The sequence below is a fragment of the Eubalaena glacialis genome, chromosome 1 (assembly GCF_028564815.1).
Source record: "Eubalaena glacialis isolate mEubGla1 chromosome 1, mEubGla1.1.hap2.+ XY, whole genome shotgun sequence".
Classification (NCBI taxonomy): Eukaryota; Metazoa; Chordata; class Mammalia; order Artiodactyla; family Balaenidae; genus Eubalaena; species Eubalaena glacialis.
The window spans coordinates 32,588,554-32,615,936 of NC_083716.1; the positions used below are offsets into that span (position 1 = coordinate 32,588,554).

The 27,383-nt window shown below is 39.4% G+C and overlaps 1 protein-coding gene across 4 annotated transcripts in view; it reads right to left on the reverse strand.

Moving 5' to 3' along the window:
• Window positions 1–27,383, reverse strand: part of ENTPD1 (ectonucleoside triphosphate diphosphohydrolase 1) — a 116,232-nt gene that overhangs the window by 86,661 nt on the left and 2,188 nt on the right. For 2 of the 4 annotated variants that reach the window (XM_061168774.1, XM_061168847.1), the window contains exon 1: window positions 4,375–4,503. The exons of 1 other annotated variant lie outside the window; for it this stretch is intronic. In XM_061168774.1, the coding sequence (XP_061024757.1) occupies window positions 4,375–4,390 (16 nt within the window). In that variant the 5' untranslated portion in view covers window positions 4,391–4,503. Of the gene's footprint in view, window positions 1–3,836; window positions 3,858–4,374; window positions 4,504–27,383 lie in introns of those variants that run through there. One more of the 4 variants, XM_061168959.1, reaches the window with a different exon arrangement.

Sequence of the window (27,383 nt, forward strand, 5' to 3'; positions counted from 1 at the left end):
CCCAGCAAAGGGTTCTGGGGCAACCAAATGCTCTGTTCCAGTACTTCTCAGGTTGGAGGCAGGGAATGAAAGCAGCATAAGGAATCTTGGAGCCATAGAGAAAAGGTGGGAGATGTTTAGGAAATCCAACACAGGGCCTTTACGTGCAATTACAGATTGTATATGATAAAGATTCAGATTTGTTTCTTGTATGGCAAAATTCTAGGACATATGTTTACTGAAAGAACAAAGGAATGCATGAATTAGGTTTCCCATCATCCTGCAATGACATAATGATCAGTGACTCAAAGTGGTAGCTTCAGAGGAGGGGGTGGTGGGGGGGGAGCACTGGGGAAGGGAGGGCCTGGTTGTTTGGTACCAAAATAAGCCCTGACACTACGGCATGCAATGACACTATGACATGGCTAGTCGAAGTGTGGCCTATGTAGGGGCAGCATTACTATCACCTGGGAGCTTGTTAGAAATGCACAATCTCAGACCTCACTCCAGAGTTGCGGGATCAGAATCTGCATTTTAACAAGATTCCCAATGATGCACATGCATATCAAAGTTTAAGAAATACTGCCTCAGAACACACACACACATTCACCAAGACAAAGCCAGTGCCTCCGCTCATCTGCACTTCCATCAAACCTTCAAGAGGTTTGATGATTCTTCACCACAAGGGCTGCCCTCAACTTTGGCCTCCCTCCAAACTTTTTCAGGGAATGAAGCTCACAAGGAACAGACCCTATGGGATGTGCCCCAGTCCTCACCTTCACTCTGCATAGGCAGGTGGAATAAAACATTAATGCCCTTCAGCACAACCACTGGTTATGGAGTGCAGAAGCAACCATAAAGACAACACAAGGGAGAAAATACTCTTAAAATATGGTTTGGCCAAGTAAAAGCAAGACCAATCACTGCCATTTGTGAAAACTGTTTACCACATGTGCCCAATGACCATGCAAGACAATCATGATTAAAGAAATCATTTAATATGCACCTGTTGACTTTGTAAAGGTTTATTAGATTACAGGACTGGTAATCCCAAACTCACAGTCAAGGCTAAACTTTGGACTTCTGCCTGCAAATCTCCAGGATGAACAAGTAAATAGGTTCCCTACTTGGAACCTGGAAAAAAGTGAAAAAAGCTTTTTATTCTTAAATCTAGGCTGCAGTTTTGGTAAAAGAGAGAGAAAGGTCTTTAAGCACTGCTGGGATTTGGAAGGGCTTATTGTGGGCACCAGACTCTACTCATCTTTCTAGGTCCAACTGAAGCATTCCATCCTTTGAGAAGTTTTCCCCCAAATCATCAATCCCTGTTCTGTTTCTCATGGGATTTTCCTTAAACTTCTATTATGGCTCTTAGGGAGGTAGGAGAACTTAACTATTAGGAACCCAAGCTTTGCAGCCTAACTATATTGGTCTAAATTCCCCCCTTTGCCTATTACTATCTGGATGACGTTGGCCAAGTAACTTCCCTCCACAGCTGTAAGATGCAGAAATCTCTATCATAGGTTTTTTTGGGAAGATGACATGAGACAATGCCAGATGTATGTATAAAAATTACAGTGCCTTGCACATAATAAAAAACCAATGTTAGCTATGATTATTAGCACTTCACAGAGTCTGGTTTCAATTAGAGTTGGTTGTATATATGCCTGCCTTCCTCACTAGACTGTGAGCAAACTGTTTATATCCCACACATCTGGCATAGGGACTTACAAATGGAAGACACAATAATATTTGTCAAACGGGTTTGAAGGTATGCCAAGAAAAGGAAAGGGAGGGTGTTGGAAACAAATTTAATGTACTTTATGATTTTATCCAGGGCCAACCTCTGTGGTGTTTGTTTTTCTTCTATTACCAGAGTATATTGTTGTCTCAGACTACGAGGTTGGTCGCTATAAAATGGGGCTGGCGGGACACTATTTCTGGAACCAGATGTTCTGTTCAGAGATAGTGAAGTTGTGCTATGAGGTATCTGAAATCTCCAGTTTGGTTCTCGGCTGAAAGGGGACTGGGGGCTGAAGTTCAGCCAGAGCTGGACGGGCCAAACGGGGTGCCCTAGCATAGGGTCACATCAGCTCTGAAGGTCACCCACCTAGAAGAGATGCATTTTGTTTTTCAGTGTATTCACTTAGAGGGATGTCTTTACATATTGCACAAAAGAGCTGTTTGTACCAGCAGGACTCCACTGCAAACTCAAAGGTTCCCTTTTAAACCAGCCCACTGACGCTTAGATGAACATCAACTAAGATAATATTACTTAGCTTACTAAATATTTATTGAGTGCCCATTATGTGTTAAACACTGTGCTAGACACTACAGATCCAAAGGTAAATAAAGAAATTACAGTCAGGGGAAGGTTGGGAAGCGATGCAGAAGGCAGGAATATGGACAAGTATGACAAGTGCCACCTTAGGTGTAAGTGGTGAGGTATTGTAGAAACATCCAATATAAGGCTACTATAAGGCTCAAAGGGCTGGAGAAGGCTTAAAGGAGGGACTAACAATCAAGATGAGGCTTGAAGGAGTGATCGCAACAGCTAACATTTATTGAGCACATATTATATACATCAGGCTCTGTTCTGAGAACCCTGCATGAATCCCTCATTTAGTCCTTACAACAACCCTGTGAGGTAGATAACATTATTCTCTTCATTTTACAGATGAGGAGACTGAGGCTCACAGGAAAGGGTGGAGCTGGGATTCAAACTCGAGCAGCTTGGTTCCAGACTAAAGGAGGAGGAGAGGGCCAAATCAGCCTTCAAGGCAGAGGCAAGTGTCTTGAAACAATCTGGAAGGGAGGAAAGAAGTTCCCCAAGTCCCTTGAGGAACTGAAAGTGTCTGGGGGTGGGGACAGAAGTTCAGAGATGACTCAGCTCGATCTGCAGGTTAGAAGGGAAACCAGAGGCAGGGGATTTCTAGTCTGCTTTGGACTTTTGAAAACTAGCTGTGTGATTCCTGTCATCTAACCCCTTCTGGCTTCAGTCTCTCCCTTTTGTAAAAGGCAATAATAACAATACCTGGGCCCTACCACAGAGAATGGCCACGGGCACCAAATGGGAAAAATGCATGTAAACTTGATAGCAAAGCACAAATTCCTTCCCAGACTTGAGATTTCACCAGTATCATTTCCCCAGTAGCTTCAAAGATTTGCAAACCCAAATCAACAACGTCGGAGCAGTAACAAGAGACTCTGAAGTGGAGCAACAGGGTAGGGAAATAGACCCTCGGACCCTGCGTCCGTCGCCTGCATTCAAATTCACCACTTACTGTGTGATCCCAAGGTAAGCTGCTCTCTCACTACCTCAACTCCATCATCTGGGAAATGGGGATGATAACGATAGCACTCACCTTATAAGTTGCTGTGAGGAATAAGTAACACGTGTAATACGCTTAGAACAGCTCCCAGCACAGAGTAAAGACGAAAACATTAACAGCTATCATAACTGTCATTATTAAGAACTCTGACTACTCAGCCCATTCCTCCACGTTCTATGTGATAAAAACATGTGGGGATATTAGAGACCAGAGCTGATGAAGGTTTGCAACCCTACACAACCACACTGCTGCAGACATTCTTCCTGGCTCCCACGGGCTGGCAAGCAGCTGGCTCTCTGTCCTGGCAGAAAATGCCCAAAAGAGGTAAAAGACAGAGACCGCACACCATCTGTACAATCCAGGCTGCTCTCGCAGTTTTTAGAAAAAATCTAAATATAGTCCGTCCGATAAGCCTTGCTTTTTTAAGATAAAACTGTTCTTCGTACCTATACCCCTTCCCTCCCTCCCCACACCCATGCACACTCCCCCACACCTCCCAAGAAAAGTTTAGTCTTTTGCAAGACATACTCTCAGGTCCTGTTGTGACAGGCTCTTGCCGCATTAACTTCTCTGTCTAATTCCAGGCAGAGAAGCCTTTGCTAATTTCACAACAGGAAAGCACACAGGAAATTCGAGAACAAGGCAAATCTACACACAGAGCCCAGCATCTTCAAGCAAACTCACTGAGGTACTGACCCGAAGCAATACGACTCTGGACTGTAAATGAGGCAGCTGCCTCCTAAACTGCGAGGGGACGGAAGAAGTCTTTTCCCTCTAAAAAACCAGATCTGAATACCAATTGCTAATGAATATTCATGAGCTGCTCCAGCTTGCTCAGGAGCCACCCTTGACTCTAACCCCGGAGCTTGGCTTCCTAAAATGTTTCCCAAAGTTTTTTCTCTGCCTCCTCTCAGAAGGAGAGGGTGGGAAAGTGTATTTAGGGCTTTTTGCCTCTTGCTCTTTCAAGTACTTGCTTTTGGTCCGGGCTTTTGGTTTTCTTTTTTCCTTTTTTTTTTTTTTTTTTGTTTGTTCTTAAGGATTCAGATCAAATCAATTTTGCTCTTACCCCTTCTATCTTCCATAATTGGCAGCTTTTGTTTTCTTCCTCTTTGCTCTTTATTTTTCAGCCTCTGCTTGCTGTGGTCGGTCTCAGTGAGAGAGGTACTCAAGGAACAGAGATATAACAGACCCTCGGGCTCGTGGGAGGGGCTAAATTAGCCTGCCCCGTTTCGGAAGGAACCTCAAACCCTATGCCTTTTTCATTGAAAGGACAGACTGGCCGAGAAGTCCAACAGCTCATTCCCCTAAAGCTTCCCCGGGTTGCAATTTTTTGTATCTTGAAACAATGTATGTTCAGATATCTCTCTTCAGCTCTTTCCCTCTCCCTTTGTTACAGAAATCCATTTTTCCCCTTGAAAAGTATATCTTGGCTGCAAGCAAAAAAAAAAAAAGCCATTTACTTTTTGCAATTTTGAAGCAAGATAACAAGAAACTTGTTACCTTGATACCCACCGGAAAAACAGTGGGACCCAAGAACAATTCTTCCAGCCCCATAAATCCGATCACTTCTGGTCCCCTGATGAGCAATCCCTTTTCGAGGCTCATTACACCAGAAGAGCAACGGGTCACCCTAGCGAAAGACGCTGTGGCGAGAGAAAGCGTGGTATCCGTCAGAAGGCAGGGTGGGACGGCAGGGGAGGCTGCTCGCTGGGAACAGCTGTCTAGCTGTACTGATGCAAGTTGTCTACCTTTTCCAAACCTTGACCTCCTACCTCTGAAGTCTTATGAGCAAGAATTGCCACACCCAGGCTTTGCCAACATGACCCAAATGCAGATGAGAAACTGACCAAAACATTTTAAAACTGTGTATATGAAGTTATTTTGAAATCAGGACAACAGCCAACCCTCAGAGAGGAAGGTAAGTTCCCAAGTCCCAAGGCTGCCTGTCTGGGCAGCTTCTCCCTCCCCAAGGCTGTCACAAACCTTAGCATTTTAGATTTGAAAGAGACCTCAGACGTCTAGTCTAAGCAAGGATAGAGGTGTGGAGATGTTAAGCTACAAGTTCATGTTCACATTGAAAGCAGGGAGCTGGTTGCTACCATGCTCTCCAGCACTTAATATAGTTTCTCCCACGGTGTAGGCTCTCAGTAAATTTTTGATAAATGGTTGAGTTAATAAACAGCAGCAAAGCAGAACATAAATCTGATTTCACTGATTCCTAGTTCATGCTTTTTCTACACTGTTTCTTCAGCATGAGAGTTGGTATCTAAAGCCAATTGTACCATAAGACATTTTTCTTCCAAATATACCATAAGCCATTAAATTTGTGACCAATAAAGATTGTTTTTGACTCTATATTAACATATATTCTCCATTATACTTTTAATCATACTTCAATAAAGGCAGGGGCTTTTTTTAGTTTAGGCATCTCTGTCATCTGCACAGTGCTCAGCAGCATAGGATGTGCTCAGTAAATGTTTGGTGCTGGACTGCCCTGGCGGTCCAGTGGTTAAGACTCTGCGCTTCCACTGCAGGGGGCACGGATTCGATCCCCGGTCAGGGAACTAAGATCCCACAAGCCGCATGGTGCGGCCCCAAAAAATAAATAAATAAAAATTTTGGTGCTTTAATAAATCTGGGTCTGTACAATACTCTTTCTTCACCTTACTAAAGGTTTCAGATTTAGCGCATCTGCCATTTATAATAAAAACTAATTATACTAAATGAAAATCCAGTGGATGCCTTCTCCAGAGCCAGTTTAGACTCCATTTCTAATAATATTGGTTTGATATCTGTCCTATTGTGGTAAAAAAATTTTTTACTCTTTTTTTATTTAATTAATTTTTATTGGAGTGTAGTTGCTTTACAATATGTGTTTACAATATGTATTTTGTGTTAGTTTCTACTGTACAGCAAAGTGAATCAGCTATACGTATACACATATCCCCTCTTTTTTGGATTTCCTTCCCATTTAGATCACCACAGAGCAGTGAGTAGAGTTCCCTGAGCTATATAGTAGATTCTCATTAGTTACCTATTTTATACATAGTATCAATAGTGTATATATGTCGGGACTTCCCAGGGGTAGAAGGTAATAATTTAGCGAAGACCTGGGGGAATGAGCTGTGTGGTTATTTATGTCCTTTTGATATTATTTAAATGGTTCTTACTCATGGTTGGTTTCAAGGCTAAAAGGAGACTTCAAAACGATGGGGTTTTATCATTGATAGGGATGTCAGAGTCATGATAAATCATACTTCAAGAAACATGTTAAATGTTGTATGGCAATTAACAAATCTAATCTCAGGAATTCATAGATTTTTTTTTTCTACCAGGAACACACCCAACCCCATCTTCTTACACCTGCTATAAACTAAGTCAGTACTCTTTGGTATTTGGTGTATGAATACTCAACAAACAAAATTTGCCAGTACCTTTTGAAAATCATATCAAATTTTCTTGACACTATTTGACATTGTACTTTGACAATCTATCAGCACCACATGCACGTCTTATCAAAAAAAATTGTTTAGATTAACTCAATCATATTTGTAGTTCTCTACCATCAGTAATAACCTCTGCCCCCACTCCACCTGCCTGCTTACAGGTATTTAGGGATGATAAAAACCCCATGAGGGATAGGAAATAGGGCATGGGGTGGATATAAAAGTACTCTGAGAGTATTTAGAATGCACACTGGTTCAGAAAATGCCCTTTCCCCTCTTTTAGGAGAGGAGTAGGAAACGCACTGTCTCTCGGAGCAGATCCATGGTTCTCAACCCTACCTGCACATTATACATTATACGTAATCACTGCGAGTGCTTTAAAAATGCTAATGCCCATCCCTACCCTCAGAGATTGGAATTTGGTCTGGGGTTCAGGTAAGGATTTCTCATAAAAGGGCTCAGGTGATTTTAATGTGCTGCCAGGGTTTTAGAGTTAAGGAGATCTAGGTTTGAATCTTCACTGTGTAAATTAGACAAGTTAGTGAGCCTCTTTGAACCTCAGTTTATCTGTGAAATAAAGACTAAAAAAAAAAATCTACTTCATAGAGTCATTGTAGGGAAAAGGGGGAAATAAATGTGTAAGAAATCCCAACAGAGACCCTAGCACATAGTTGGCACTCAACAAGTTTGAGTTCCTTTCCTCTTCACTTATATGCTAGGTATATGGTTCAGATTAAATAAAACATTGTCTTCTCTTCTTGTGTCCCTTACTTTCTCCCCCTCCAATATCTTCCATTTATTTTTCAGACCTTCTCCCCCTCCAATATCTTCCATTTATTTTTCAGAAGTAACCCCAGGGCAACTGAAGGGAATGAGAACAGAAGTCCCTTCCCTCCTACAGCACATAGTACCTCTCCACCTCCCTTCCCCAAATTTAATGTGATCCTACATATTCAACAGCAACTGTGGGACTAGGGACATGCTGAGAGAGGAGATTGGGGAGTGAAGTATGACCAAGTGTCACCCACGCCTTTGTTGTTCCAGGATAAGCAAGTGGCCTTGGTAGTCAGGAAGGAATGCCCTGAACTCTGAGTTAGGGGAAGCCCTTGAATGTTGCAGAATGGCCAGCTCTTCCAAAGTGCGAGTATGTGACCAAACAGTTGCACCAGAAGAAGGCACGCTTAGAGCACATAGCACAGCAAAGTCAAGCACAGCAGACACTCAATAAGGAGTGTGCAGAATTGAAATAAAGGTCCTGAACTGCAGGTAAATGCCTAACCTGATCCCAGTACTTGATGAAGTCTGTGTTGTGTCGGCATTATCTTGGTTTACGTCAAGTATTTCACAACTGATTCATAACCACTCTTATCTGAACTACAACTACCCTTTACTTCCTCTGCATTAGCTGAAATCTCTTGCATTTTCTGTTGAAACATCCCCTTTACCTCCTTCATCCTTCTACCCCCACTTCAAGTGCCCTGATTCCCCTAAATGTCTCAGAGGTTTGCAGACATAATGAGTGAAGTGTCCCTTCATTAAAAAATGATAAAATTGTATTGCTACTCAAGAGGCAGGCCCCAAATCCATGAGTTTCAGGTGTAATAACTGATAACAGCTATAACATCTTTAAGGTCAAAGACATTCATTTCCAAAGAAAGTACTCACTATCTATGAAAGTCCAATCGATTTATAAAAGCCCCAACTATTTAAAAAAAATTTTAAATTTTAACATTTTTTAAATGTTAAATTTAAATAGAGATGGTAAACAGATCAGTGACTGCCTGAGATTCACTGGGGTGGAGGGAGGTCTGAATAGGTGAAGCTCAGGGGACTTTTTAGAGTGTGAAACTATTCAGTATGATACTGCAATGCCAATGTAAATGTGACAATATTCATAACCTATAGATATTTAAAGGACAAAGAACGAACCTTAATGTATACAGTTTTTAAAAAAATCATCCATGAGGTTAAGGGATCCCTGAATGGAATGTTGATTGTGACAAAAGAATCTAACTGTATTACAAATGTATGAAAGAGCTTCATTGAAGGGAGTAGGGGAAAATGTACTGACCTGAGTCACTTTGGAAATGAGTAAAGTTTGTAAGACTAAAGGCAAAAGGAACTATACAAAAACATATTACTCTATTTGATGAAGCTGTTTCCCATGGGGATACAGGTTCATAATTCTGAGACCACTACATATGTATACTGGAATTGGACAATTATGTAAATAGATGACAGTAGGAGTCAGGGTTCTCACTGTTGGAGCGGAAGGTTACAGACAGGCAAGGGTAAGTGGCTAATTATAACAATCTATCACACTAATTTAAGATGTTAATAGGGGAAACTGGGCATGGAGTATATGAGAACTTTCTGTACTATCTTTACAACTTTTCTGTAAATCAAAAACTATTCTCAAATTAAAAGTATATTTTTAAAATTATGTTGTTAAGCATTGTATAGGTGTTTAAATGCATCTGTTGTACCGAAACCCCTTGCTGAAGGACATCTTTACTAAAGTAACTGCTAAAAGGACATGGTTTTGCAAAAGCATTTGTTACACATGATTTCTTGTTCAAACAGAATTCATTGTCTCTACATCCAGCAAAGCAAAGTTAACTCAGGCTGTGGGCCAAGACATGGAAACAGCCTTGTTATATAGACTCAGTGTGATACTGGTAGTACTCAAATCTTTTCATCCATGACACACAATATTCCCATTGGTCTAAAAGAAAAAAAGCCTCTAAGTTGATTCCCCACTGGCTCAAAAAGTTTCCAAATAAGTGTCTCTGGAGAGAAGTCAGAAACTCTGGGGCCAAGGGAGGGCAGGAAGGAGAACTGACTGCTGGTTCCAGAACTTGAAAAAAATAATAATAAAGGAAGGGAAATGCCTACACTTCTTCAGACGGCCACCGTCATATGGGAACATTGCCGGAGAACTTAAAGTAGCTCTGAGAAGGAGAAAAGTTGGAGTTAAGAAAAATTCATCATATTTAACTGACCCTAAGTGCCCGACTGCATTTGCTAAGCAATCAAGATTACAAAGGGCATAAATCTCTGTCTTCTAATTCAGGACATTTCTGGTCCTAGGAGGCAGGGGAAATTCTTAAAGAACACATGGCTTCTAGAGTCTTATGCTCAAGACCTTAACAGGGTGGCTCATACACCCAGTTTTTGAAGACAATAATAGCCCATAATACCAGGCCAGTCTGTAGCAAGAAGCTCCCATGTTGCTGTTAATGCCTCTGCCTCTGCAGAGATCTGCCGGGGGTGACAAACCCAGGAGACAAGGCCAAAGTCAGGCACCCTGCACTCCTTTACATTAGGCCCTTCATCCATTCAGGACCATCAAAGCCTGAAGAAATAAGAGAGTGGGAAAAGATAATAGTGATTTTCTGACTTTTGAGATTATTACTTAGCCTAGACAGTTATCCCAGCTCATCCTTCAAGGTCTAGTTCAAACCTTAAATCTTTAAAGCCTTCCAGCTCCTCCAAATTCTGAGAGCATAATTCTTCTCTCAAAGTGACAAATAGCTTGGCACTTGCTTAATGCCTTGCACTGCTAGCTTCAAGTGTGATTCATCTCATATGCACAACGTAGAGTCTGACTGCAAATTCTTTTTCCCTCCTCCCCATCCACATCCTTCCATATTCCATAGCACCCAGTCCAAGGTTTTGCATATGTGCTTAAATTTTAGGGGGAAAAGTTAGCTAGAACCTTTTAATAGATGAAGCATTCTCAAGTAAAACTCCTTCTCAGCATATGAATTGGTCACACAAATCTCTCCCAACTCTGAAATTTTCTGATCTAGTCCAAAGTATGTAACAATTCCTATTGTTTTTTTAAATTCATTACTCGGCATATGACAGGTAATCTTCCACTGCTGAATTGTAATCTTTAAAAGGTTTCAAAAGCCAACTGGGAGTCAAGAATTAAATTAAAATTCACCTGCATTAGGCACTGTTACAAACAGCTCATGTGAGTTGGCGATCAGATGAAAAGGTACCTTCCATACAACACTAAGCATGCACGTGCACAAAGACAAACACAGCATAACTTACAGTTCTGCCTGGAAACAGACTGATTTCTTTTGATACTAATTGCAAGACACAATTTCAAAACATTAAAATCTGTTTTCATCACGTGTTTTAGAATTAAGGATATACAGACTATATATAGAAAATGTCTGTAAGCCTACCCACACAACCGTTCACCTTAATTTCCAGGAAAAATAGAAATTACATAGGGTTCCCTGCTCCAAAGCCTCTGCAATGGCAAAGAGAGAGCTGCCGGATGAGAAAGGTGTCTGTGGGAGGGACAGATGCGGGAACACAAGGATCTGCACTTTGTGTGTCAACAATGCCTTGCAGACGAGACAATGTTTTTTCTGCTGCCATAATCCAGAGGATGGACAACATGGATTTTACAGGACATACTCAAGTGTGACATGCAACTAGAGGAAAGTAGAAGGAATTACCAGGATATAATACTTCATTAATATTTGACTAATATATAAATATTTACCACATGTACAATTATGTTACTGTGCTTTGAAAAGGGAGTAAGTTAGAAGAGAATCAGTGAGGAAAAGAATTCTTTTCCCTTCTCTGCTTAACTGCCCTCCAGTTCTTTCTTCTGCCTAGCCAGAAAAGCCCTGTGAAAAAGAGACTGCAGTGCTCCCAAACAGCAAACAGTATGCCATGATTTATTATAGCTGTGCTACATCCCTTAGCCTCCCACACAGCCAGCACTTGTCATATTCTGCTTTTGTTTTGGTTATTTACACATGGAGCAGATTCAATCTTAAACCACCACATTTAGGTATCCAAGAAATTTTGCTATGTTTATTTTCTTTATATCAACTTAAACCCATCTCAATTCCCTCTGAGCTGGCAGGAAAATCAATCACAATCATTACTGGAGTCCCCTTACCTCCCTGGTTTACACCATAATCTGGGAGAAGTGCATGTATCAGAAAATAGGGGAAGGACTCCTAATCTCTCATTTATTTTGATCCCTTTTGATATTCTCACTGCCCAATCTTGAAATGTGACAGGCTTTCTGTTCCAGTGCTGAATGGGGATGGAGGAGGACTGGCGAGGGAGCTTTGCCTCTGCTGGAAGCGCTGGCCATCCTACTGACCAGGACACAACCACAGAACAATCAAGGGTGCCCAGTACCCATGGCCCACCAACCTCCACCCCCTTCCCAGTGCTCCAGAATTTCCACTCTTCCCTGGCCCTCAAAGGTACCCCTTTATTTCTTCCTGATTACTCTATTGCTTCAGAGCACCTTGCGCAATTTCAATAACAAGCTAGGGTAGGGCTGGAGACCCACAATAACTAACACCTTAACAAAGTATCCTGCTTCTTACACTGGTGTTATCATTCCCTCCCACCCCAAATTTCCCTTCAGTCCTCACTACACTCTCCATCACTACTAGACTTGGAGTTCTGGAGGGAAAGGACAGTTTACTACTCATTTTATATCCTCTAAAATACCTAACATGGGGATTATCAACCACTGCACACAAGAAGTCAAATCCCCCCTCCCCAGTAAAAATTTAGTCCCTCCAAATTTTTACTGATGTTTTAAAAAATTTTTTGCTACAGTTGAGCATAAATATTGTCACAGCAACGCCTAAGGCAAGAAATGAAACACATCAGGCAGCTGAGTGTAGAGCAGCTTTGCTGTAACTAAGCAGTATGAGGTTAGCATATCACCAGATAGGGCTACAGAGGAATTCCACGAGCTCTGCCTCCAAGAAGAGCACAGCCGGGCAGAACCAGCTCTTCTCCAACAGCAGCTATCCTGAAGAGCAACCCATAGATAACACTGATACTTTTACTGACATTATGGTGGCGACTGCATTATAATCATTGCTGGCCTGATTAGTGTTGCTGTCAACCATTTAATTATCCCACAATATGTCTCCAAAAATTCTAAAATTTGAAGTGTGCCTCTGAAGAGACTGCTAGATGTTCACTCCTCTTATTCTCATCTTCTTCCAATCTAAAAGAATATCCATTGTTTAGCCACCCGGCATAGAGACTACATTGCCCAGCCTATTTTGCAGCTGTGTGTACAAGAGCAGTGAATCACTCTGGGGCTAGCAACAATGGGTATCCATGACTACACTTGACCTGAAGGGGCAGGGAGAGGAAGGAAGGGGTTCCTGGAACCCACAGAGTAAGCTGTGGCTACAGAAGACAGTCGTCTGACAAGAACTGTGGCTTCTGCATTGGGTTGGGGTCCCCCAGAAGTAATTCTCAAAGGTAGGATTTCAGCACAAGTAGTTTATTTAGAAGCAATTCCAAGAGGCACTGGAAGGGGGTGGGTAAGTGAGACAGGGGAGGGAAGGAGGACAACACAGTGTGCACTGATCAGCAGATCACCACTGAGTGCAAATGGGGCTCAGTCTCGATAGGGACCTCTAGGAGATGGTGAAGAACAAGGCTCAGAGTTGTCCCAACCTGGGGGAGAGGACATGGGGGTGTTTACCCACCAATTCCCATACATCATTGGTTAAGGGCTGCTCCCTGGGGATATCAACTGTCCAGCACCTTTGCCCTGCCCTGCGCATGGGGTAGGCATGCTTCCATGGCCAGAAAAAGCCCTCAGGCAGAGAGTGGCGGGTGTTCACACAGGAAGGAGCCACCACCGTACATCAGGCATGGTGAGGGCTGAGGGTACCTGGGCGGGGGACCTATGGCATCCGCTACACCTTCAGTTAAGGACTGTAGCCACTGCCACTCTGGCCCAGCAGGGAAGGAGCAGAGGAATAAATACGTGACCTCACTCTCTGCCCTCCAATCTCCTGCTGAACCTAATCGGAAGCCCCTTGATTCAGTTCACTCTTAACAACCTCCCACGGCACAGAGCAGGGTGGAAGAGGATGAACAGTGGACTGTGGAGCAAGCGGAGAATATCCAGCACATCTGCCTCCCACTGTTTCCAAATGTCTATATTTAAAATCTAGGACAGGGACTTCTCTGGTGGTCCAGTGGCTAAGACTCTGTGCTCCCAATGCAGGGGGCCGGGGTTCGATCCCTGGTCAGGGAACTAGATCCCACATGACACAACTAAGACATGGTGCAACCAAATAAATAAATATATAAAATATTTTTTAAAAAAATAAAATAAAATCTAGGACAGCACTCTTTGACTATAAAAATATTGTGATACATTTATATCTTCGCTAAAACTAAAGAAACCTGTGACTGGAAAGGACCTTGGAAAACATCTCTGTGAGTCCAAGCAGTAGAGAGAGCACTAAGAAAATGAGAGGAGACTTAAGTTCTAGTTCTGGATCTAATAATCACAAATGATGCCACTTCGGGCAAGTCATTTAGTACTTCGGGCTGTTTCCTCATCCTTATAATAGGGCAGGGTCCTACTGACATAACAAAGATATTATGAAAATCAAAAGAATATAAAATACCCTGTAATTAAAAGGGTTATACAGTGAGGTGTTAGTATATCCTCACAGTTCCAGACAGATGAGAAGTAATACCACTTTTAAACACATTTAGGAAGGAAATGCCACTATTTTGTTTAACTAGGTTTTTTTCAATTAGGAAGATATTTACATATCTACCACCACAAAAAATTTTTAATGAGACAAGGCAAAAATAATTAACATGTATTTACTTACAATTATTTTCTGACCACTAATCCCCCACCAAAAAAATCTACATTCAATTAATTACATCAGTTTCTAATGAATAGGCATAGTCATTTTTCTCTAGTTATTTCCTTTTATTGTTGACAGTGTGCTTTACTCTTTTTTTTTTTTTTTTAGCATTGGACTTTTGTTTTATTTTTTTTATTTTTTTTTTTTAAACATCTTTATTGAAGTATAATTGCTTTACAATGGTGTGCTAGCTTCTGCTTTACAACAAAGTGAATCAGTTACACATATACATATGTTGCCATCTCTTCCCTCTTGCATCTCCCTCCCTCCCATGCTTTACTCTTTTAACCACTTCTTCTTTTATCCTTATGTGTTCAACATTTCTGATGATCCAGTAATCATGCCCAAGATCACAATTCTACGTCTTTTCTCTTCTCACTTCCCTTTTAATGTAGACAATAAGGCTAATGATGGAGGCACCATCAGATTACAGTAAGAAATACTAGGTAGAACATCTTCTAGGTGCAATCACCAATCCAAGGAGTGAATAAAGTTACAATTATTGTTCCTAAATGGAGATGTCAGAGTTGCTGCCTTGTTACAAATCAGGAATCAAGATATCATTAACCCAGAGAAATTCATGAAATAAAAGGTAGTGTTTCCTGTGGTGTTATCACACTGTTACCGCCTTAAGATCCCAACCAGTGTAGTAACTCATTTGGCTGGCCTAAAGTTTTCACGAAGGAACTCTGGGGGAGGGGAGATTGTTTTTAAATGTACCACCACTAGGAAAATAAGCATTTGATAGTTCTTACCCATCTACAAGGTAGAGGAAGGTGGAGACAAAGTCATTAAGGAAACAAAATAAGACATTTCATAAGAATGAACAATTTTTTAAAAAGAGTGAACATAAAGATATCATTCTTTTTGCTGACTCTATTGTCTCAAGTCTTTGTGGTGGGTGGGAACAGGAAGACTTTAAAGTTAACTCTATTTTAATTAGCTTTCTGGCTGTTATCTCTTTGCTTCACATCAAGAACACTGCAATACCCCACTATCACACCATCTTGAGGAAACAGATATTGCCCTCCTGAACTTTGGCAAGAAGTATAACAGACATAGCAGCTCAGGACTGACCACTCCAGGAAAGCTTTTGCATAGACCCTCCTCCCAGTAAGGTTAAAGGAAACTACTTTAAAAAAAATTCTCTATGAAATGATAAGCCATTTTCCATGTAGGTAATTTTCATTGTCCATATTTACGTTTCTCTGAATATAATTGTTAGTAACTCCATTTAAAATGCTAGAATGTCTGATATGTGCTTAAAAAAAGAGGGGGGAGGGAGGGAAGAGGGAGGGAGAGAGAGAGATGAGGGGGAGAATATTGGAGAAGAAAATTCAAGTAAGATGAAATATATTCAGTGGTTAGCTAGCCTTAATAAGCTATTATTTTTATATTCCTAAACTTGCTAAAGATTATTCCAATTTGTAATACCTAAAACAACAAACTTATATTAGGATTTAAAAAAATTTTTTGACGGAAGGGATATTCAAATAATTTAATTTACAAAGAATGTTAAGTGAATACTCTGATATTTACACAACTTTCATTCCAAATGTGGAAACTCTATAGATTGGTTTGGGTTTCGGCATCAGTCTGCTAGGAATAATCAAACAGATATTATCTGGGTGTTATTTTTAGGGTGCTGTTAAGAGAGCCTCAATCAAAATTAAAATACCTCTACCACCTGCCTGCTGAGAGTTTAGACCTCTGTTAACTGTGGACAAATTCACTCCACAATTAGTTGTAAATAGCCATGAGAAAAGTAACAACAGATACCATTTCTAGGTTTAAAAAAGAAGAAAATGCATGTACTTAAATGTATTATAAATATTGATATTGATATGAATTGTAAATATTGATCTGACCAATAAATGGGAAAGAGGGGATAGAGAGATTATGCTCTCCCCAGAACACATTTTGAGTTCTTCTATGGCTGATTGACTAGTGAGAGAGTTCTTTCCCAACGAAATGGGTATTAATTAAAATAAATCTTTATGATTGTAAAGTATGAACTGCATACATATTATCTGCAGGAAATTCCTAGACAACTTCCAAACAGGAGGTAGAGATCTTGAGGTCATCTCTAGACTGAATTCTGACCACAGTACTCAGATATGGAGAAGAAATTCTAGAGAATAAATACAAACAGAGGCCTTACATTTTGGAGGTTGTCTAGGCTCACTGATACAAGAGTTTTGCTTGATTAAATGAGTACTTTTTCCCCTCAAATAAGAAAATTCAATGTACCAAAGCTATGACTCACCTCTAAAGGTCAGCAAACATTGTGAGTACCAAGTGTGATCACAACTCCAGATGTTAGAGTTCCATGTTATGGGACAAATTGGCATCCTATCAACTTCTGAACCTAAGCTGGGGCATAATTTACTGTGGAAACACTGTTGAAGGAACTTCATGTTCTTGGAAGCTCCCTGGATTATAAACTCTGAACTAGAGCTAGCAGTGAGTGTGACTAGACAAAGTTTGAAAGTTCATGCTCCCAGAGAAGTGGTAATGCCTTCAAACCCAGGCAAGGGGCCCCTGCCCTAGTCCTGCACCTTAGAGGGACCCATAAACCAGAAAACCATAAATGATGAATTTGGTAAAAATCACACTGGTACTTCTGTCACTCAGGACCCAATGCTCAGTGATGACACTGGGCAATTCACAATCCAACACATCTGCTGCTGTGATTCACACCATTTAGGCACCAGAGAAACACTCTGCTACACTACCCTGTGTCCATGAAAGACAACTATGTTCAAATGAAGAATTGAGGACTGTGGCACTGCTGATATCAGAGATGGACAATGCTTCAGAGTATGAGGAGCATTTGAGTTGGAGAAATAATTAGGTAAGAAAAAAAATTAGCTCATCATATCTTTTCTCTCAAATATCATGACCACAATAGATTTTTGAATAGCAAAATATTTGTCATAGAGCAGAGTGTTCATTTTCTTGAACTCTCTACATCCAATATTCACAATTTAGCACAGTTTTTACAACAGTTGCACATGGTATCCGAGGAAAAATTTACAATATTAAACAATTTAATAATATCCTAAATTTGTATATACATAAGTCTAGATAAAACATATATTAAACACAACACCTATTCTTCACATTGATAGCTACAATTATGAATAGGTTTAGGTTTATAGAGACAATTTATAATACTTAATTAAATTTCAAAAAACAGTTAAAACTTTCAATTATATTTAAATAAATTTAACTTAAATTTTGATAGTCATTATTATTATGTTTTGCCTTTGAACTTAGCAGATAATATTGAATATATTCGAAGAAAAGTAATTTCTTTTTTTGTTTGTTTGTTTTGGTTTCTTGTGTTTATTTATTTTTTCTTATTAGTCATCCATTTTATACACGTCAGTATATACATGTCAATCCCAATCTCCCAATTCATCACACCACCACACCCACCCACCGCTGCTTTCCCCCCTTGGTGTCCATACGTTTTTCCTCTACTTCTGTGTCTCAATTTCTGCTCTGCAAACCGGTTCATCTGTACCATTTTCTAGGTTCCACATACATGCGTTAATATATGATATTTGTTTTTCTCGTTCTGATTTACTTCACTCTGTATGACAGTCTCTAGATGCATCCATGTCTCTACAAATGACCCAATTTCGTTCCATTTTATGGCTGAGTAATATTCCATTGTATATATGTACCACAACTTCTTTATCCATTCGTCTGTTGATGGGCATTTAGGTTGCTTCCATGTCCTAGCTATTGTAAACAGTGCTGCAACAAACATTTGGATGCATGTGTCTTTTTGAATTATGGTTTTCTCTGGGTATATGCCCAGTAGTGGGATTGCTGGGTCATATGGTAATTCTATTTTTAGTTAAGGAACCTCCATACTGTTCTCCATAGTGGCTGTATCAATTTACACCCTCCAGCATTTTCTCCACACCCTCTCCAGCATTTGTTGTTTGTAGATTTTCTGATGATGCCCATTCTAACTGGTGTGAGGTGATACCTCATTGTAGTTTTGATTTGCATTTCTCTAATAATTAGTGAGCAGCTTTTCATGCGCAGCTTTTCATTTCATTTCTCTAATAATTAGTGAGCAGCTTTTCATGTGCTTCTGGGCCATCGGTATGTCTTCTTTGGAGAAATGTCTATTTAGGTCTTCTGCCCATTTTTGGATTGGGTTGTTTTTTTAATATTAAGCTGCATGAGCTGATTATATATTTTGGAGACTAATCCTTTGTCCGATGATTCATTTGCAAATATTTTCTCCCATTCTGAGGGTTGTCTTTTCATCTTGTTTATGGTTTCCTTTGCTGTGCAAAAGCTTTTAAGTTTCATTAGGTCCCATTTGTTTATTTTTGTTTTTATTTCCATTTCTCTAGGAGGTGGGCCAAAAAAGGATCTTGCTGTGATTTATGTCATAGAGTGTTCTGCCTACGTTTTCCTCTAAGAGTTTTATAGTGTCTGGCCTTACATTTAGGTCTTTAATCCATTTTGAGTTTATTTTTGTGTATGGTGTTAGGGAGTGTTTTAATTTCATTCTTTTACATGTACCTGTCCAGTTTTCCCAGCACCACTTATTGAAGAGACTGTTTTTTCTCCATTGTATATTCTTGCCTCCTTTATCAAAGATAAGGTGACCATATGTGCGTGGATTTATCTCTCGCCTTTCTATCCTGTTCCATTGATCTATATTTCTGTTTTTCTGCCAGTACCATACTGTCTCGATTACTGTAGCTTTGTAGTATAGTCTGAAGTCAGGGAGCCTGATTCCTCCAGCTCCGTTTTTCTTTCTCAAGGCTGCTTTGGCTGTTCATGGTCTTTCGTGTTTCCATACAAATTGTGAAATTTTTTGTTCTAGTTCTGTGAAAAATGCCATTGGTAGTTTGATAGGGACTGTATTGAATCTGTAGATTGCTTTGGCTAGTATAGTCATTTTCGCAATGTTGATTCTTCCAATCTAAAAGCACAGTATATCTCTCCATCTGTTTGTATCATCTTTAATTTTTTTCATCAGTGTCTTATAGTTTTCTGCATACAGGTCTTTTGTCTCCTTAGGTAGGTTTATTCCTAGGTATTTTATTCTTTTTGTTGCAGTGGTAAATCGGAGTGATTCCTTAATTTCTCTTTCAGATTTTTCATCATTAGTGTATAGGAATGCAGGAGATTTCTGTGCATTAATTTTGTATCCTGCAACTTTACCAAATTCATTGATTAGCTCTAGTAGTTTTCTGGTGGCATCTTTAGGATTCTCTATGTATAGTATCATGTCACCTGCAAACAGTGACAGTTTTACTTCTTCTTTTCCAATTTGGATTCCTTTTCTTTCTTTTTCTTCTCTGATTGTCGTGGCTAGGACTTCCAAAACTATGTTGAATAATAGTTGTGAGAGTGGACATCCTTGTCTTGTTCCTGATCTTAGTGGAAATGCTTTCAGTTTTTCACCATTGAGAATGATGTTTGCTGTGGGTTTGTCGTACATGGCCTTTATTATGTTGAGGTAGGTTCCCTCTATGTCCACTTTCTGGAGAGGTTTTATCATAAATGGGTGTTGAATTTTGTCAAAAGCTTTTTCTGCATCTATTGAGATGATCATATGGTTTTTATTCTTCAATTTGTTAATATGGTGTATCACGTTGACTGATTTGCGTATACTGAAGAATCTTTGTATCTCTGGGATAAATTCCACTTGATCATGGTGTATGATCCTTTTAATGTGTTGTTGGATTCTGTTTGCTAGTATTTTGTTGAGAATTTTTGCATGTGTATTCATCAGTGATATTGGTCTGTAATTTTCTTTTTTTGTAGTATCTTTGTCTGGTTTTGGTATCAGGGTGATGGTGACCTCATAGAATGAGTTTGGGAGTGTTCCTTCCTCTGCAGTTTTTTGGAAGAGCTTGAGAAGGATGGGTGTTACTCTCCTCTAAATGTTTGATAGAATTCGCCTGTGAAGCCATCTGGTCCTGGACTTTCGTTTGTGGGAAGATTTTTAATCACAGTTTCAATTTCATTACTTGTGATTGGTCTGTTCATATTTTCTGTTTCTTCCTGGTTCAGTCTTGGAAGGTTATACCTTTCTAAGAATTTGTCCATTTCTTCCAGGTTGTCCATTTTATTGGCATAGAGTTGCTTGTAGTAGTCTCTTAGTATGCTTTGTATTTCTGCGGTGTCTGTTGTAACTTCTCCTTTTTCATTTCTGATTTTATTGATTTGAGTCCTCTCCCTCTTTTTCTTGATGAGTCTGGCTAATGGTTTACCAATTTTGTTTATCTTCTCAAAGAACCAGATTTTAGTTTTATTGATCTTTGCTACTGCTTTCTTTGTTTCTATTTCATTTATTTCTACTCTGATCTTTATGATTTCTTTCCTTCTGCTAACTTTGGGTTTTGTTTGTCCTTCTTTCTCTAGCTCCTTTAGGTGTAACGTTAGATTGTTTATTTGAGATTTTTCTTGTTTCCTGAGGTAGGCTTGTATAGCTATAAACTTCCCTCTTAGAACTGCTTTTGCTGCATCCCATAGGTTTTGGGTCATCGTGTTTTCATTGTCATTTGTCTCTAGGTATTTTTTGATTTCCTCTTTGATTTCTTCAGTGATCTCTTGGTTATTTAGTAACATATTGTTTAGCCTCCATGTGTTTGTGTTTTTTACGTTTTTTTCCCTGTAATTGATTTCTAATCTCATAGCGTAGTGGTCAGAAAAGATGCTTGATATGATTTCAATTTTCTTAAATTTACTGAGGCTTGATTTGTGACCCAAGGTGTGATCTATCCTGGAGAACGTTCCGTGCACACGAGAAGAAAGTGCAATCTGCTGTTTTTGGATGGAATGTCCTATAAATATCAATTAAATCTATTTGGTCTCTTGTGTCATTTAAAGCTTGTGTTTCCTTATTAATTTTCTGTTTGGATGATCTGTCCATTGGTGTAAGTGAGGTGTTAAAGTCCCCCACTATTACTGTGTTACTGTCGATTTCCTCTTTTATAGCTGTTAGCAGTTGCCTTATGTATTGAGGTGCTCCTATGTTGGGTGCATATATATTTATAATTGTTTTATCTTCTCCTTGGATTGATCCCTTGACCATTACGTAGTGTCCTTCCTTGTCTCTTGTAATAGTCTTTATTTTAAAGTCTATTTTGTCTGATATGAGAATTGCTACTCCAGCTTTCTTTTGATTTCCATTTGCATGGAATATCTTTTTCCATCCCCTCACTTTCAGTCTGTATGTGTCCCTAGGTCTGAAGTGGGTCTCTTGTAGACAGCATATATATGGGTCTTGCTTTTGTATCCATTCAGCAAGACTGTGTCTTTTGGTTGGAGCATTTAATCCATTCACGTTTAAGGTAATTATCGATATGTATGTTCCTATGACCATTTTCTTAATTGTTTTGGATTTGTTTTTGTAGGTCCTTTTCTAGAAGAAAAATAATTTCTTGAAGACATTGTTTGTAAACATTTTTACATTTACTTTAATTTAAACTTTCTGTATAAAAGATATTCAAAGTCTGTATACATTTTGTGGCAGTTTAAAAAATTGGCCTCAATTTTTTTACACACCTCCCATAGAGAGGTCACGGGGGTTGTCCATATAGTACTCTGAGTAGGCTTGAAACTTCTTCAGCCAATGAAGTAAAGTAGAAGTGACACTATATGGCTTTTAAGTCTATATCAAAAAGGCCATTCAGGTTCTGCCTTGTTCACTAGAACACTCACTCCTGAAGCCCTGAGCCACCATTTAAAAAGTCCAACTATCCTGAGGCTGCCATACTGTGAGGAAGCCTAAACCACAAAGAGAGACCACATAATAGGCATTCCAGTTAATAGGCCCAACTAAACCCAGTCTTCAAGTATTCCCAGCCCCGGCACCAGACATGTGAGTGAAGAAACCTACAGATGACTCTGGACCCCAGCCAGTAAAGTCTACCCCAGCTCTTCAAGTCTTGCCAGCAGAGACCCCAGACATCATGAACCAAAGATAAGCCATCTCTGCTGTACCCTGTCCAAATTCCTGACCCAGAGAATCCATAATGACAATAAAGTAGTTGTCACTTTATGCCACACAATTTTGGTATGGTTTGTTATGCACAAATAGATAACTAGAATGCTTTGAATACAGTTACATTTTATTTTTTAACTTAGATTACTGAAGATGATTATTAGTTAAACTAGTGATAGAAATTGTAAAAGTGGAGGGAAGGAAAAAAATGTTTAAGAGACAAAAGCAGAAAGAAGGACTTCCAGTTTTGGCAGCATGAGGGATTCAGCAATGCCTCTCTGTAATAAAACATGTAAATGCTTCAAGGAAGAATGAACAGATATATTTTTCCATATTCTTGCCGGTTAAGTACAATTGAAAACTCTGGACACTGTATATAAAAAAATAAGAAGATTCTATAAGATGGAGAGAAAAAGGCAGATTGGCTAGTGACCTAGAGACCCTAGAAAAGACACAGTGATGAGTACCCTAGGATTTATTTTTGCCTTATACACCCCAGACTTGGAGGAAGCTGGCTCCCACTCCCACCCAGCAGTAACAAGCAGTGTTGCTCCCTTGGGTATCAATGGGGACTGAGTGGGGAACTGGGACTTTCATCGCCACCTGGCAGTAATGGGGCAGCACATCCCTTCCACAGTAGTGTCAGAGGAAGCTGGCTAAAAGAGAAGTTAATTAAGATACAAAGCCCCATAACATAATAACCAAAATGTCCAAGTTTTGACCAAAAATCCATCATACCTATGACCTAAGATCACAAACTGAATGACAAAAGATAATCAATAGACACCAACACAGAGATTCTAGTTTAACTCTAGTTTAAATTCTACCTTAGTTTCTAGTAAAAATTCTAATTTAAATATGTAAATATATTTAAAGTAATCATGTGAATCAGTGTTTGAGAGTTCTAATTATTATGAATGGGTAAGCTGCTAAAATATGTTACGATTTCCTTTACAAAATTATTTCTCTTACATACAAAAGAAGTCCAGAGGTAGGAAGTCCTGTGCAGGCACAAAGTTTTTATGGGTGTCAGGGATCCAGGTTTCTTCCATATTGCTGCATAGCTTTACTTACATGTCTTCCCATGTTCCAAAATGACTGCTCAAGCTCCAGCCATTTCACTCAAAATTTAAGCAGCAGGATAGAGAAGGGAGGAAAAGGAGGAACAGCCTTCATTTCTCAAGAGATTTCCCTGAAGTCCCATCAGTTCATTAATGTATATCTCTTTGGTCAGAACTATATGCAAAACTCCAACTTGCTGCAATGTAGTCATCTTTCGGCTACACTGTGCTCAGTAGAAAATTGGGGCTCTGTTTATTTGAGAGAAAGGAGAATGGGTATGTGGTCAGCAATTAGCAGTCTACTCGAGATTCAGACTGGAGAAAAGGTGGGACTATAGACAGTCTCCAAAGGATGAAATGAGGAAGAAAAGTAAAAAAAGAAAAGAATGGAAAAGAAAAGGAATAGATACCCCTCCCACATTAAGGAAAAAGATAACATCATAAGTGAGTTTCTATTTAGGAATGGTAGGCAGTGTCTAACTAGTATAATACTTACTATTAATACTAACAGCTAAAGAAATTTTTTTAAATGGTTTCAAAGTGAAAACATATTTCTTCCTTCCATAATGTATTCTTTATTAATCTCTTAATAAGCAAGGAAATTAATTCCTCCAGAGTTACTAAACTTTTGCTTTCTGTTAAACATATAGGCACCATTTATTTGATTTACTTGGATAAATGCTTGTGAACCACTGTTTAAATTACACAGTTATTGGACTTCCCTGGTGGCGCAGTGGTTAAGAATCCACCTGCCAATGCAGGGCACATGGGCCTGGTCCGGGAAGATCCCACATGCCGCAGAGCAACTAAGCCCGTGTGCCACAACTACTGAGCCTGCACTCTAGAGCCCACGAGCCACAACTACTGAGCCCGTGTGCCACAACTACTGAAGCCCGTGCGCCTAGAGCCTGAGCTCCACAACGAGAAGCCACTGCAATGAGAAGCCTGTGTACCGCCATGAACAGTAGCCACCACTCGCTGCAACTAGAGAAAGCCCGCGTGCAGCAACGAAGACCCAATGCAGCCAAAAACAATAAAAATTTTTAAAAAATAAATAAATTACATAGTTATTTTAATCGTGGTTATTATAAAAATTAATGATGGTTAAAAATGCATTCTGGGGAGAGAGAGTGGGGGGTGGGGTGGGAATGGTTATGAAAGAACAACAGGAAGGAACTTTGTGGTGATGGAACTGCTTTGAATCTTTACTGTGGTGGGATGCATGAAACCACATGTGATAAAACTGCATAGAACTTAATATACGTGCATGCACGTGTAAAAGTAAAACTGGGAAGATCTGAAGAAAATGGGTGGATTGTATGAATGCCAATATTCTGGTTGTGTGTACCATAGTTTTGCAAGTTGTTATCTTTAGGGGGTACACAGTATCTCCTTGTATTATATCCTATAACTTCATGTGAATATACACTTATCACAAACTTTAAAAGTTAATTTAAAAAATATCAGTTGAGGGCTTCCCTGGTGGCGCAGTGGTTGAGAATCTGCCTGCCAATGCAGGGGACAAGGGTTCGAGCCCTGGTCTGGGAGGATCCCACATGCCGCGGAGCAACTAGGCCCGTGAGCCACAATTACTGAGCCTGCACGTCTGGAGCCTGTGCTCCGCAACAAGAGAGGCCGCGATAATGAGGGGCCCACGCACCGCGATGAAGAGTGGCCCCCAGTTGCCGCAACTAGAGAAAGCCCTCGCACAGAAACGAAGACCCAACACAGCCATAAATAAATAAATAAATAAACTCAAAATTAAAAAAAATAAAAATAAAAATATCAGTTGATGAAAATGATTCAATGCATATTCATTGCTTATTTTCTTAAGGAAAAAAAATTGAGAAGCTTGCCTTTTTATTTTCTTAATGGTATATTTTTATTAAGAGAAGTTCTCAACTTTAATGATAAACTATTTATCAATCTCTCTATGATCAGTGATTTTTCTGTCCAGTTTAATAAATATTTGCCTTCCCCAGATCATAAGGATGTTCTCTCATGTTATCTTCTAGTAGCTTTGTTGTTTTACCTAAGTCTACAATCTATGTGAAATCGATGTTTGGGTATACATAGCTAGGAGTCAAGACACACTGTTGTCTTATGAATATCCAATTGACCCAGCATAATTTATTGATAAGCTCACACTTCCTCACTGCACTGCAGTATCACTTTTGTCATAAATCAAAAGACTATATACGTGTCGGTTTGTTTCTGGCCTCTATTCTTTTCTATTGGTCTATTTGTCTATCTTAGAGCCAAAGCTGTACCATTTTATCCTAATAATGAGTTTATCTCAATAATAAGAGGTGATATATCGTAGGTATAGGCCCTCCAACTTTGTTCTTCTTCGAGACTCTCTTGGCTATTCTTGGCCTTTTGCAATTACATATACAGTTTACCCTTGAACAACGAGGGGGTTGGGAGTGCCAACCCCTACCCAGTTGAAAATCCACAGATCATCTAGTAACTTAGCATTTACTATCGGAAAAAATCTACATGTAAGGGGACCCACACAGCTCAAAGCCATGTTATTCAATGGTCAACTGTAAATTTGAAATCAGCTTGTCAATTTTTACCACAAAATGTCAATTTTTACTGGGATTGCACTGAATCTATACATCAATTTGGAAGAAGTAATATGTTTTCATTAAAAGTCTTCCTAGCCTGAATTTGGTGCAGCCCTCCATTTATTTAGGTTTTCTTTAATTCCTCTCAGAAATAGTATATAGTTTGATATGAAGAGATCTTGCACTATTTTAGATTTATTCATAGGTATTTAATTTTTATATCATTATAAATTTTATCACCTAAAATTTTTTATTTTCTAATTTATTATGGCTATAATATAGGAATACAATTGAGTTTTATATACTGACCTTGTATTTATCCTTTCCATTGCTCTTAATTTATTCCTGCATTTTTGTGCTTCCATCTGGGATCATTTTTACTTTAGCCTGAATAACTCCCTTTAACAATTCTTTGTGTGGGTCTGTAACAAAAAAGTTTTTATTCTCAATTTTCATTTTCTAAACACATTTGTATCTTCATTTTTGAAGTCTATTTTGCTGGGTATAGATTTCTAGGTTAACTTCTTTTAAAACATTATTCCACTTTTCATGGATTTCCTTATTTCTGTTAAAAAGTCAGGTGTGAGTCTTATTATTGCTCTTTTGAAAGTAATATGTCCTTTTTCAACTCTATTTTTGGTATATTTGTGGAGGAGGGAATGTTGGGTGTGCAGCTTGATAAAGGGAGTTGATACCAGTCTTCAAGATGTGGGGCCTCTCTCTTCCTCCTAGTTGTCAAAAGCCATCCAGGGCCCTGTCCTATCTTTTTAACAAAAGTGCCTACATGACTGTCCCTGCCTTCTTTAGGAGCAAGTTCTTCTTCTATCCACTGCTTGCACATGGAAGCAAGGTTGAGAGGCTGACCTATCTGACTCTTCCTACAGTGGTACTTCAATCAATAACTCAATTGTCCAAGGGCCCTACAGATATCAATAGCCTCTTTCTGTGTGTTTAGAACACCCCCAAGAGCCACTCCTACTTCTATATTAAGCCTCTGCTTATGCAACTTTTGTTTGTCCAACTATATTCCAGTCCCGTTGGCCTTCTTTTTTTCAAAGATTGTCATAATGTCTGGTCCATTGAGAGCACTCCTTCATGTTTTTCAATATCAACGTATGTGCATGGATGCATATGAGAGTGTGTATTCATCTAACTTTCCTGTAATTTTTAGAGATTTTCTAAAGCAGGGAGGAGTCAGGAGAGGCTAGAACCTGTTCTCAGTCTGCCATCTTGATTCAACCTCTTGGTTAAATTTCTAAGCACATATTGAACTCTTTTAGTACCAAACACAGACAGCTGCTAGTATCATATGAT